The following is a 14,612-nucleotide window of genomic DNA, read 5'->3' as shown; positions in this document are numbered from 1 at the left end:
TTAGATAATTAAAATCCTAAAAATTGATAGTTACCTATTTAAAATCCTAAAAATTAAAAACTACATAATTAAAATTCTAAAAATTGAGGTTGAGAGAGTTATTTGGTGTAGTGTAAGTATTAAATGGAGAGAGAAAAAAGAGTTGAATATTTTAATTGGAAAGGAAAAAATAGTTGAATGTATTAATTGGAGAGAGAGAGTTTCTATAAATAGAAATGTGTCATCTTATTTGGGACAGAGTAAAAAGAAAAGTGTTTTATCTGCTGAGACAGATGATGTGTTACACTTAAAAATAAACTCTATTTGTGTTGATTTATATTAACAAAATGTAATAATATTTAGATTTATTAAGATTTTAATTGTTTGTATATGTAAATTGATTGATGTAGAACAGTAAAGTAAAGTGACACAGTGGAGGAAGTAGTAGTATATATTATTATGCAACATGGGTAACATATATATAGTACAAGAGACTAAGCTAAGCTATGTTAAAGACACATAGTGGAGGAAGTAGTAGTATATATTATTATTCAACATTGGTAACATATATATAGTACAAGAGACTAAACTAAGCAATGTTACATAACCGATGTGGGACAAAATACATATGAGATATTAACAGTTGATATGATATATTTTTGTGTTAATTATTGAAAATTAATTTTTGAATTTTTGAATTTTTTGGATATATTTATGAGATTTCATTTTTTTCGGTTCAGTTTGTTTTTTATAGTTCAGATTTTGAATCAGTTTTTCAAATAATTCGGCACGCTCTTTATTTTAACAAAATTTATATTTTTTTGGTTCGATTCGGTTCGAGCAGTGAAAATGATTTGTTTTTTATATGCCGAGTTCAAGTACATACTTATTCACTGCTTAAATGCACATGTTGGTAGTTATTGCTGTATTTCAAATTTCAATATGTATTGGTGTATCTTGTTTCTTGCTTGTATAAGCAAAGATTTAATCTATTTTTACAGAATTTAATTCATGAAGATTTTTATTTAGGGCGACAAAGTATAAATTGCACATATTAACTTAAATAAACACTGTTCTTGTTTTATCATCATGTTTAGACCACAAAGAAGGCATTCCATTTTTGACGAACACATCATGCCAATAGTAGAAACATATCTTCATCCAAAAAACCACAATGTGTTGGGAACTGGTAAAACATACTCTTAGTACTACTCCCTCAAAAAATGACATGGCAACAAGCAAATGAAAACAATCAATGTATAATGTTATAAAAAAAACTCTAAAAATTTGCAGGGGAGGATTATTGTTTACACAGCACTCAAACCTCCATCACCCACTCTGGATTCCTTGTATAACAAATCCAAAATAAATTAGAAAATAGGAAACTTTATGCTATTACTGTCAGCAAACAAATTGTATTCTTCTATGGACTCTTTTGTATTGCAGGAATGAGGACTCTTTTCTGACAAATCGCCCCCTCGTCCTCCTTTCAAGGTGACAGCTTCCTCAGGTTTGAATCCTACAGGGCCACCAAAATGGAAGAGAGAGAAATCATCATTCGCCTTCTCACACTTGCCATCCTCTGCAACTGTTGAATCTATACTGTGATTCTTTGAGCTGACTACATTAGCTGCACTGGGGAAGAGAGGCATATGAACATGAGTGATCAGTGGCGGAGGGAGATGCTGTAAGCCCCCATACTGCATCAACTGTGCATTTGTGTTCAAGTCGTATCCAAACCGATTAGCATATAAGTAATGGTTGGGGTAGTGAAAGGACGTAAATCCATTAGTAAGTCCGGCTGGCCATGAAACCGGAGCTTGATGGTAATAAGCCATTGTTGGGGCCTGATAGGTGGGATACTGTATGCTCTGATTCTGCATCATAGTGGGAAGCACGCTTTGAGACAGAACATCCACACCGGCATTTGCTTTCCCGCTCTCACAATACGTGGCTGTTTCTGCAGGCAAACTGCTGGATGAAGCTAGTTCCTGGCTGTTAGCATCTTGTGCTCTTGCTGTGATTAAATTATCCACAACTTTGTGACACTCGCGAAACCTACTTTCAAGACAATGCAACATATCTCTACCCTCAGAGGTTTGGCTAGACTCTTCTGAATCTGATGTGGATGTTGATTCCAGATTTTGGTGGTTCGAGGAGTCACCTTCACTTAGGCATGAAGAGCAGCTGTCAGAGTTGGAAGATCTGCTGAGAAATGACCCTACTGTCCTGAGTGGAGTTTTAGTCATGAAACTTAACTCGCAATCTTCCGCTTCTTCCACCTTAATGTTATTCGCAGACTTTTCCATTGAATGAAATCCATTATCCCTGTCTTTGCAAGTACCATTTCCAGACTTTGCCATGTCCCCCAGTTCATTGTCCGCGCTATTACTTTCAATCGAAAAATTTGTCAATTCACCAGAAGGAGCAGTACCAGATAATTCAGGATCTCGATCAGACTCAGTAGTTTCGACTTTGTTGGGCTTCAAGGCAACATCAGTTCCTGAGTTGCTTTGAGCACGTTTTTTCAGTGAATCCAAAGGTTCCCAGACTTTATTTCTAACATGTAAGTTACCACAGTTACAGTTGGCATTTGCTTTAACTTGCTCATTAATCTCACATGTGCACTCAGCTTCAGCAGTGCATTCCTCTGGATAATATGATTTTGAAATATCGAAAGATGATTCCAAGTTATTCACATATTTAGGCTCTCCAGTTGATCTCAACATATGTGACTCAGGCCTTGCTCGATAGTCGTTAGGATGGTTACAACTACAATCTTGGTAATCGCATCTGCCACCTTCTCTGTTATTGGTACACTGATGTTTTTCACTCAACTTTGGACTATTTCTTGGGTTGAACTTTGCAGCATTCGTTCTTAACGGCTTATTGAAGCAATGATTGGTCCTTGTAGATTCAAAGCGATCAGCATGAAATCTTGATTCATACTTGCCAGTAGTGACTTCACTCTCTGATATTGCTGCACCCTTTCTCCTATCGGACCACTTTGAGGTGAAATCCTGCTCGATATCTCTATGTAACCTAGGTGTCCTGCGAGAATACCTATAGTGATGATAAGGCAAAGAGTTGTTTAAATCTCTGGTGATGCCAGATTCCTCTTCCAACATATCTTCATTGTGATTTCCCATATTTGGAGAACTATAACCCATCAATAATTGGTCATCTTGAATATCAGGAGACAAAGGACTGGGTTGGGGGATAGCTGCTCCTGTTTCCATCTCACAATCTCTGGTGTTCCCACTATTAGAGCCCTCATCAGCGCAAGGTTCTGCCTCATCTTGAGTATCAAGAACCACAGCATTTTTATTGGATTCAGCACATTTGTTTTCTTTCTCTCTTAACCTTTCCTTTCTGCGCAGCTTTTTCCCCCTTTCTTTGGTTCTCTTACGCTCCTTGCGCTCTTCATCTTCACGCTTCTCCTTTTCTTCTTCTTCAAGAAGTTTCATCTGTAAATACAGATTTGAATGGGAAAAGTGAGAATAAGTTCAAATTCACGAAAAATATTAAACTAGATAGATAGCTGCTGCCCCTGACTACACATTACACGTGTAAGTACCTGTTTCTCTAAAGTGATGATTTCTTTGCACGCCACATGCACGCGCTCTTCCAGCAATTTCAGAGCATGACATACAAAAATACTGCGTGCATTTTGACGGGCAGTTCCCTCCCTAAAAGCCTTCTCAACCTGCAGGAACATCTGTCAAGTTAAGAAACTTCATAGTGCTAATAACAAGTCCATTCACCAAAGAAAACATCAAACATTAAACAAGCTCATAAACATAAATTACTCCAAGCTGGTACTTCACTCTAAAACAATACAACTTGGAAATTGGGCAAGTTAAGGTAGTAACTTAAGATTCAAATGATCATTCATGTTGGAAACCAGAAATAATTCTGACTGCATGTAAATTTCAAAACATAAAGTTGAAGTAATGAGAAATAAACATAATTAACATGCCTGCTCCTTGAAAATGACAGTTGCAGCATCTAAGAGAAATTCTTGGGCAAGTTCAGGACTCTTTGCATGTTTCTGGGGACGAGAGCACTCGCCATCAAACTCATTTCCATCCGTATCAATGGAGTCATCATCCTGAAAATAACATAAGTATTAATCATAATATCAGGGATTAAACGACATAGCAGAAATGGACTAATTATGGAGAAGAAAACATCAAGCAAATTCTTCTTTTCAACAAGCTTACCTCTTCTTCCTCGGCCTCCTCTGCATGCTCAAGGAATCTTCTGATATTTTCCTCTATTATAAGTGTTACATATCCATCACCAACTGCTAGCTTGCAATGAACACATTGTTGCCCTCGCAATGCATGAGCTTGCACACACAGTTCATTGCATCGCCCATCCATTTTCCAAGCCCTCAGAGTTATGTAACAAGCACTCAGACCACTTAGATCTAGACCATTCACTTGATCCCTTACACTCATTCCAACATTTTTAAAATCCAAGATATCAGATTTTCCTTCTCCAGTTCCAATAGCCCATTCAAAGTGTTGATACGTTCCACAAGCATCTAAAAACGTTTGATGCCAATCAACTTTAACTGTATCATGAGAAACCTGAGAAATTAAGTACAAGATGCATCATTAATCATTATTCCAGTAGTATTGTTTTAGAGGAAGTCCCCTGCATTCTGGAACATTATCTTTAGTTATTACTCCCCCCGTCCGCCATTAATTGGCCCAATTTGTCATTTTCATCCGTATGCTAATAATTTTCTCACTTACTTTTTACTACTTTTGGTAAATAGACTCCACATTCCATTAACTTTTTCCATCCACTTTCCATTACATTTCTTAAAACTCGAGCAGAGTCATACTGAGCCAATTGATTGCGGACGGAAGGAGTATTTATTAGTTTGTTCATAGAGTCTTGTTTATATCAGTATTTGTTTAGAGATAGATTTTATCTCTTAGAGTAGGGGTTAATTTATGAGTTTTTATATAGTTAGGAGCCTTATTCAAAGTAGGAGTCTGTTATTAGTTATTATAAATAGCTCCTCAATGGAAGCTACGTGTGGAGTTGAGAGTTAGGAAGGTAGTTTAGCCATGGGGCTGGAGGATTTATCCTTGATTTTTTTCTAAGTTTATGCTCTGTTAGTTATCGTTTTTTCTATCAATTGGTGCGGCGAACGATGGTTACCACACGAAGCACGGAGGCCCATATCGATGGATTCAAGAAGGCGTTGGAGGCCTTGAAAGCCAAGTTCGACACCAAATTAGAGAAATCAATGCAAACCCTTGCAACTTCAAAGGGTGTTGCACCCACATAACCAGAGATCGGCACCCAACCTACGTCCTGCTTCCATATGGTCATGTTTCCATCACTGGCCCAAAGGGATTCTTGGCCACAGGCCCACAGACCTGCCCTCCGTTGCCAACAATATGTTGACGATTCAACCACCTCCTGTTACTATTACAATTCCGCTATTCACCGCACCTATCTCATGTTTTCATGGCAGCGCCTGCCTAACTATCGATCTACCAGTTGTGACAGAGTTTGCCATAGTTGTTAGGGTGGAAGATCACGCACCCCCAGGGACGTAGCCAGAAGATAATTTCAGCAGGGGCAAATTTATATATTATAGTGTAATTTTGAGAATTTAATAAGGGGGAATTTAGTAAATAATTTGAGTTATATTAGAAATTAGTACTCTCTCCGTCCCAAGATAAGTGACCTGTATTCCTTTTTGGGGTGTCCCACTATAAGTGACCTATTTCCATTTTTAGCAAAAAGTCATCTCTCTTACTTTATTCTCCAAATACTTTATTCTCTCTTCTCTCCTCTACTTTTCCCTCTTTCATACTTTACTCTCTCCACTTTAACTTATTTAAATACCATTCCTTAAATCCCGTGCCCAAAAGAAGTAGGTCACTTATCTTGGGACGGAGGGAGTATAAAAATATAGGAGTGGGAGTGAGGGGCATTTGCACCACCCCTCCAAAGGTTGGCTTCGCCCATGCGAACCCCAACTGCTCAATGGAATGCCGAAGATGCAGCCCTTGGGTAGATTAATGCACACAGATATTTGAATGAATAACGGAGAGAACTTTATTACATAAACTTAAAGGAATAACGAAGAACGACCCTCTTGCATGGACCTTGGTCAATGCCAATACTCAACTAAAATCCAAGTGAGGCTTCCCTCTTCAACATCAAGGGTATTTATAGCCATGACTCAATCCTAAAAGCATATCCTAAGGTAAACTGACTCTGAATTATAAACACAAGACTCAAAAGGAAAGGAAAGGAAATCCTAAGATTAACACGACTCTAAAGAAAACAAGACTCTTAAGATAATCCTATCTCCAGGACTCCAATTCTCCAAATATTCACTACTTACATATAACAATTAATAAAGATAAAGACAAGAAAGCAGGGAAACTCTCAATACTCATGTTTCGCTATCAATACTACGTCTGTCGAAACAGACTTTCCCTCAAGGATGGAGTCGAGAGTGACCAAGGGGGCTCATACTCATGCTTTAGGTAGGGTGACATCCGGCAAAACTGAAGACCAAGCAAAGATGAAGACAAATTGCAATCTGAGTGATGAGTTGCTAAAATAGTTTCTGCAACTCTGTACTCTTTGTACTAAATTTTATGGCCAGGAAGTACTGAGCAGGCCGATGGGTGGCGCTGGCGGACATTCGGGTTCGGATAAAGGCTGCTTTCAGGCGAGAAATAACAACAGTAACCACAGCAGGGGCTGGCACGGATTGTTGAACGAGTTCTAGGGTCTGCAGATTCTGCTGCTGCGCCCGGGGCAGGAGAAGGGGTTGTGGTGACGCAGCATCGGGACTGGATGGTGCACACCTGCTAGCACAACGGATAGTGGAGACAAAACAGTAGGTGGTACTGGTACTGATGACGGAGGTGGTGTGTTTGCAACTATTGGTGGTGGAGATTATAGCCAAGCCAAGGATGTTAAACCATCAAACGATGGATGGGACAAGGTGGGTTGAGAAGCAACCACATCGGTGTCAGGGACTGGTAAAGGCACCGGTGGAGTCTCCAGAGGGCCTGGGCATCAAGTATACCACCAACGTACTAATAAAGAACTCATATCGGCAGGATGACGGTTGGTATCAGTTGTGTGTCGTTCAAATTTGGCTGAGAACGCAGAAAGGGTAGCTCAAATTTCTGCAAAAGACCGCTTTGTTGAATCAGCTGCATGCTCCGAAACCTCAAGCACGCTCTCGGACTCGGTCCTTCTCGTATACACAATTGGAGAAGGACACTCACTGCACCAATTTTTAGGGTTGAAGATCACGCACCCCATCTGCTTGCTGGAATGCCGAAGATGCTGCCCTTGGCAGAGTAATGCACACAGGTATTTCAATGATAACAGAAAGAACTATATTGCATTAACTGAAAGGAATAACAAAGAATGACCCTCTTGCAAGGTCCTTGGCCAATGCCAATACTCAACCAAAATCCTAGATGAGGCTTCTCTCTTCAACATCAAGGGTATTTATAGCCATGAGTCATGACTCAATCCTAAAAGCATAAGGAAATCCTAAGATAAACACAAGACTCGAAAGAAAAGGAAACCCTAAGATAAGCATGACTCTAAAGATAAACACAAGACTCCTAAGATAATGCTTTTTTTGGGGGACTCCACTAATTCACCACTAATAAATACTCGTAACAATTAATAAAGATAAAGACAAGAAAGCAGGTAAACTCTTGATACGCATGTAACGATATCAGTTGTTGTGTCTGTTGCTACTCCATTGCTAACAACAGCACCCCTGCTTCCAGCCTGCCCGCCACCGCCACAATAATCTTCTCCTCCCCCCTCCCCCATACAGCAGCCTGCACCCACTTCCTTTTTCGTTCCTTCATTTTTTGGGTATTCAGTGGTTCTGCTCACCACCTCATGTCGGCAAGATTGAGTATGGCCCCCCCATGGATAATTTTGAATCCAGCCTTGAGGACAAGGCTGTTTCAACAATAGAGTAAGTGTGAGAGGACATCTAGTTATTATTTATCAGTCGTTGATAAAGTCTTGCATATCAGTAATGACTAAAGAATTAGAGACAGATATTATAGAGTATTAGAGATAGAGTTGATTTAGGAGTCCTTATTTAGTTAGGAGCCTTATTCAAATTATGAGTCTGCTATAGTTATAGAAATAGCTCGTCAGTGGAAGAGCTATATGTCTTAGAAAACAGTTTAGGACAGTAGTACCGTAGGGCCTCGTAAGAGGATTCTTTTATTCAGATTTATATTTTAGATTGTTCCTTTTGTTCACTCTTTCTGTTCTTCCGTTTCTTCTCAAGCAGGCTGTTTCATTCGTTTATGCACAAATTCATTCATCCTCCACCGCCTTATCTCTATCATATTGTAGGACCAGAATATCAAATTTCCAAAAGAATGACTAGATAATCCAGATTGTGCACCTCGTATTGGAAGATGGAATCAGCTCCGCAAAACCAGCTGGTACTGCGAGGATCCTTTCTCATGTGCTTCAGCTCTTTCAGCTCCTTGAATTCACGCATCACATTTCGTCGACAGTCTCTACAAAACCTTTTGCTGTCAAACCTGCAAACAAGGAAATTATAAGTTTCTTTGCATTGAACTCAAATTGGATTACCCTTGAACCAACATTGAATAAGAACTTCATTGACCTATCCCTAAGGATTTAATTCATAAGTTGCACAAACTTTTCGAGTATAAGGTAGATTTTTGTCTTAATGCTAAATTATATACCTATCCCATTCATTTGATTATAACTCAAGCCCTAAGCAAATTAATGTGTCACTCCAAGCTAATCAAGTTAACACTAAAACGAGAAGAAACTAGTCACATATGATAAAATTACAACAAACTCACCATTCCCAGTAATTCTGAAGATGACACAGGAAATTTTAATCATGAGACAACTTTTGATGGAAATGCCACTGCTTAACACCAATTTATACAGCTGAAGCATCTCAAGTAGCATGAAGGTTTACGAAATTTACTTCAGTAGTGTGATAATAGTATAAAACCTTGCTAAGTGGAAACCTAAACTTACTTCCAGTGCTATAAGTTTGATGATAAAAAAAAGGTTGGAGCTAAGATATTTGCTGTCAAGCATGACATCTCCTACTAAATTTTTGGTTGGACATTAAGTTAGACAAAATAAGACTACATCTTATATAAGAATCTGTACCATATCTTAAAATTTTATACTTTAAATGTTCTGGACTACCAAATAGAATGAGTTAGCCCAGCTCTAAAGATCTTCATACTGTGCTAACTTTAGCCAAATCATGAAGATCAATATATATTTATAAATAACCATTATGATGTCTATGCACTAACATTTCTACTCCAGAAGCTGCATGCCACATCCTTGTCCAATGGAGACAAAGTATTAAATGGAAAACTGAAACCTAGAATAAGTCAATGTTTAACAGAAAAAATTATACTCCTACTATATATTTACAACATTAACACAGATTGGTGTCTTTACATTTCTTGAAACTGCTATAGTCATTAAAGAGCCAGTGAGTGTTGAACTAAGTCACTAACAAGGAAAAGGAGGATGGCACACCTATACATGAGTCTTTCAAGAAAGTCTTTTTCTTTCATCCTTAAGAGAGATTTCTGAGTCTCCCCTCCAAGGGCTGACCAAAAATCGACCAATGTCTCCACCGATAACCTAGCAGTGTGAAGAGCACAAGTTTCTCTTGTTCCATGCCCTCTGCCAAATCCTGTCATTCCTTGACTCATCCATCCCTGGCCACTTCCTCCGCATGCATCAGGATACAGCAACTTGCGTTCTCTTTCCCTTGCACGTGCACTATCAAATACCTGATTCATATTAAAGGGAGTTAACCTAAGATTTGCACAAAAGAAGACAAAACTACGTAGAGTTGACACTTACATTTTGGAGACCCTTCAAAGACTTTGAGTGAAGGTAACAGTCCAACAGTGTCAAAGTACCTTCCCTGGCAGTGGTTAATCCACCCCACGGATGTATAGACGGATCTATCATGTTATCTTGGCACTCATTGTCAATACACAAGTTGCCACAGTTCTGATTGTTTGTGGTTCGCCCATTGTAATGGCCATTCGTTGCATCTTGCTGTAGAGACTTTCCGTACATAACAATCTGTAAAGAAACTTCAAGCAGCAACCCATTGCATCTAGGGCAGTACATGTTTTTACGAGCATGCTCAAACAGTGACTGTTTGTCAATCCTCATAAGTTTCTGCCGAGCTTGTTTTGACAGCTCAGACCAAAACTGTATGAAACATAGAAAAGGAGAAAAAGATGCTCAGATGACGCGACATAAAATCTCATCTAATGGCTCAAGAATAAGATGACACACGAATGAAACAAGGAAATACCTGCCCTAAATGACATATAGAAGGTTATACTCGTGGAACTTGAGCATGAGAAATTTTATCTAAAAGACATTACTTGAAAGACCGCATGATCAAGTAACATACTAGGTCAATTGCAATAGTCAAAATGCAACAAATGCATAAGAAAAACACTATCAAGTATCAAACTTTTTTTAAAGTTTGAAGTCACCCACCAAGATCAGTACACCACAGTGGTATCAAGTAAGATTAAGCTCAACAACTTCTTTTCCCCAAAAAATAAATTCAAACATAGAGCAAATGTAAGAAAAAAAACGGAGTTCACATCCACACGGCATTCCCAAATTCACTCAATTTTCAAATTCTAGTCTTCCAATTCAACCCTGCAACCTTCTAAACAAACATATAAACCAAACTCACCTCATTCCATAAACAAAAAACTGCCAAACACACTCTACACCTTAACTGACATGTACATTAGCTGGTAACACACCTTCTGCAGCTGATTGTAGCTCAGATCATCGCGATTGCTAGACCAGAAGCCATTGGCGGAGACCGACGAACCATTAAATGATTGACCATTCCCTACCACTGATTTGTGATAAACAGTGGCATTAGAATCGCCGCAGACATTAATCTTCTGCGCTATCCCAGGCATTCTATCTCCTAATCTCGATACCTCCTGCAAACACTCCTCTTCTTCCAGAGCCAAATCCCCTCCAAGCACCCAGAGCAATCGCCCAAAGCATAAATTAGCGCGACCGATGCGCAAATGAAGTCCGTATCAGTAGAGAAGCTATGTAAACGACGTATCCGTACACAATTAGCGCATCTATGTCTTGATTGAGAAATGCAACGAAATTGATATCAGACGATGAATTCCAATCGAGCGAGATTGAGAATTTAGGAATTTATAGAGCGGAGAGGGGTTTTCGGTGACGAGATTTGGTAGTGTTCAATGTAGATTCGAAGAGTGCACAAAGGGGTAGAATGACAACACTATTTCTCTCTTTCTAAAACTACAATATTTATTTATTTTTGGTAGTTTTTGTGATTTTAAAACGACATTATGTAGACATATTATGAACATTTAAAATCGTGGTTGGCTCATATAAATTGACTTCTATATCTGCACTGATGGAATCACATTTACAAACCAAACAAAAAACTTAATTGCAGCATATTATATAAGGCTCTGTATGATACAGATGATAAGATAACGCAAAATTAAAGAAAGATAGACCTCTCAAGAATAAAAATAATTTAATAGTATTATTTGGTTGTAGACAAAATTTGAGATGATAATTTAGTAGTGTTTACGTGGTTGGTAAGATAAAACTTAAAAGACTTGATAAAAATAAGTGGAATTATTTGATAAGTGGATTGTTTTAAAATTTAAAATTTATTTTATTTAGTAATATTTTATAAATTAAATGTTAAATGATAATTTATTTTACTTTACCCAGCAAGATATAATTTAATGTTTGTAAATAATGCTTAATAAATTAACTATTATTTAATGCATCAAAATTATTGATAAATGAATTAATGTTATGACATAATAATTTAATTAGGGTAACTGCTTAATGAATTAATTATTGTTAATTAAGAGTAATTTAATGTCAATTTTAATCCACCCGCTCATTAACTAGGCTCTTGAAAACAATGAGAATATTGAGTTTTTTTTCTAAGTTTTTAAAATTGATAGTATCATCAGCAAAGTTTGAGCAGTAAAATGCATTGATTCCTTTATCGCAGTCCAAGATATCTTCTTGTTTCCGTTCCTTTTCTTTTATCAAATTCTCAAGAATTGTTAGAAAATTGTGTTTTAAATTTTCAATCTCACAAACCTAAATGTATAGTATAGTGAAATGTAGAAGAAAATTAATTATTTGCAATATTCTCTACAAAAGAAAAGTAGCATACTGCATATATCACCAATTCTGTAACTATGAAAATGGTAAAAAAATGATAATTAATAAAATACTTAACGAAGAATAATGAATAAAACGAGTAAATAATACTATAACGATTTAGAGTAAAGTAAAAAAGGGCCTACAATATAGCCCCTCATTTTTATTAAATGAGTGGTCCAGATTTTATCACACAATAAATATTTTTAGATTAATTTAATATGAAAGGGCAGAATAGTAATTTCTGGTAATTTTATAAAGCCACTCTAAGCCACTGCACCAGCTTCAGTCGCTTCTCCTTCAAGCTTCCGCCGAGCTCGCCTGATCAAGTGACGGCGATGAAACCGCACCGATCATCGGACTCCTCGTTCCAGGCGATCCGCCTGAAATCGAACCTCACATTCCGCGATTTCAGTCTCGTGCGCCAGATCGGCAGTGGCGACATCGGCCACCTCTACCTCTGCCGCCTCCGCGGCGCGGCGGACGACGGCCGCCTCTACGCGATGAAGGTGGTGGACAACGACGTTCTCGTGTTGAAGAAGAAGACGCAGAGAGCGGAGATAGAGAGGAAGATCATGCGCCTCATCGATCATTCGTTTCTCCCTACAATTTTCGCCGAATTCGAAGCTTCGAATTTCTCCTGCGTCGTTATGGAGTTCTGCGTCGGCGGCGATTTGCACACGCTTAGGCATAAACAGCCGCAGAAACGATTCTCTCTCAACGCCGCTGGTAATATTCAGATTTTTCAAAATTGAATTCCACTTAATCGCAAATCCTCAATGAAATCAATTTTTAATTTACTAATTTAGTGTTGTTGCAATTATTTAATTAGTTAGAATTAGTGTATTTTTGCAGATTTTATGCTCCGATTTTGACCTCTCTCTATGCTCTGCCGCTGTCTCCGCCGTCAAGTACCCTGACTTCTCACCGCATCTGCCGTCACCGGCGAAATCCTCCGCCGTGTCTGCATTGACTCCGTTCTCCTGCATCTCCAATCGCTTCATTTGATCTGTGATTTGGTGATGGTAGTGGGGAGGAATTGGATTGGATTTGATTTGGTGATGGCAGTCGGGAGGAATTAGATTGGATTTGATTGGAGAATCAAGCTTAATCATAATGCACTCTAGGTGTTTGGTGATATTCCCCAATTGGAAATTAGTTGCTAAGAGTTAGATTTAAGATTTAACTATCTCCATTTTTTTAATGTTAACTAATGTCAACCACATACACAAATTTATGTCAACTATACACATATTTGGCTGAATTGAATTTTTTTATGCAGTTGTTCGAATTTCGATAAATCTCGTTGTATTTGCCTATGACTGAAGGTTCAATTCGTAGGAGAAATAGGCGTACATAGGAGTACACTGCATATTCGGTTCAATTCGGATCTTTTTGAGTTGTGCATATAAGGTGTTTGTGATATTGCCTAAAATATTATTGTTGACATAAATTATATAAGTTGTTGACATAAAGATGTTTATTTTTTACATGAATTATATAGCTCGTTGACATAATAACGTTTGTTGTTGACATGAATTATATAGGTCGTTGGCATAAATTATATGTAAAACATTGTTGTTGACATAAATAATATACGTCGTTGACATGAAAATATTTGTTGTTGACATTAATTATTTGTAAAATGTTATTGTTGACATAATAGTTGACATAAATAAAGTTTGTTGTTGACATGAATTATATAGGTGGTTGGCATAAATTTTATGAAAAATATTGTTGACATAAATTATATATAAAACATTGTTGTTGACATGAATTATATGTAAAACGTTGTTGTTGGCATAAATAATATAGGTCGTTGACATGAAAATATTTGTTATTGACATTAATTATTTGTAAAATGTTGCTGTTGACATAATATTTGACATAAATAACGTTTGTTGTTGACATCGTAGTTGACATGAATAATGTTTGCTGTTGACATCGTAGTTGACATGAATAATGTTTGTTGTTGACATCGTAGTTGATATGTGAATTATAAGTATTATTTGTTAGTTGTTGACATTTTAATACGAGTTGTTGACATTCGATATTCTCGGTATTGATATGTGAATAGTAAGTGTTATTTGTTAGTTGTTGACATTTTAATACGAGTTGTTGACATTCGATATTCTCGGTATTGATATGTGAATTGTAAGTGTTATTTGTTAGCTGTTGACATTTTAATACGAGTTGTTGACATTCGATATTCTTGGTATTGATATGTGAATTATAAGTATTATTTGTTAGTTGTTGACATTTTAATACGAGTTGTTGACATTCGATATTCTCGGTATTGATATGTGAATTGTAATTGTTATTTGTTAGTTGTTGACATTTTAATATGAGTTGTTGACATTCGATAT

General features: G+C 37.4%; 1 protein-coding gene and 1 pseudogene across 1 annotated transcript; one reads left to right on the top strand and one right to left on the bottom strand.

Annotated features, from left to right (window-relative positions):
- Window positions 1–1,222: 1,222 nt before the first annotated feature.
- Window positions 1,223–11,361, bottom strand: LOC125188119 (uncharacterized). Its single transcript, XM_048084863.2, has 8 exons — window positions 10,827–11,361; window positions 9,892–10,251; window positions 9,559–9,818; window positions 8,420–8,561; window positions 4,203–4,574; window positions 3,959–4,090; window positions 3,557–3,685; window positions 1,223–3,446 (listed from the first exon to the last, which is right to left on the bottom strand). Exons 1-8 carry the CDS (start codon window positions 10,989–10,991, stop codon window positions 1,350–1,352), a joined length of 3,657 nt encoding a protein of 1,218 aa, XP_047940820.1. The 5' UTR covers window positions 10,992–11,361; the 3' UTR covers window positions 1,223–1,349.
- A 1,055-nt stretch (window positions 11,362–12,416) lies between these two features.
- LOC125189409 (protein kinase PINOID pseudogene) lies at window positions 12,417–13,254 on the top strand (annotated as a pseudogene).
- Window positions 13,255–14,612: the final 1,358 nt, after the last annotated feature.

The sequence above is a fragment of the Salvia hispanica genome, chromosome 5, assembly GCF_029641045.1.
Source record: "Salvia hispanica isolate PSC_SH4W2 chromosome 5, Shi_PSC_v1, whole genome shotgun sequence".
NCBI lineage: Eukaryota > Viridiplantae > Streptophyta > Magnoliopsida > Lamiales > Lamiaceae > Salvia > Salvia hispanica.
Note: the sequence above shows the minus strand (reverse complement) of the source record. Positions and strands in the feature narration are given on the sequence as shown.

What these genes read in the sequence shown, in the direction of transcription:
- LOC125188119 (XM_048084863.2), bottom strand. Translation starts at nt 10,991, where the DNA reads ATGCCTGGGATAGCGCAGAAGATTAATGTCTGCGGCGATTCTAATGCC. An exon ending in CTTTGAAGGGTCTCCAAAAT is followed by an intron (nt 9,819 to 9,891) that starts GTAAGTGTCAAC and finishes AATATGAATCAG; the next exon opens with GTATTTGATAGTGCACGTGC. An exon ending in CTTGAAAGACTCATGTATAG is followed by an intron (nt 8,562 to 9,558) that starts GTGTGCCATCCT and finishes CCTTGTTTGCAG; the next exon opens with GTTTGACAGCAAAAGGTTTT.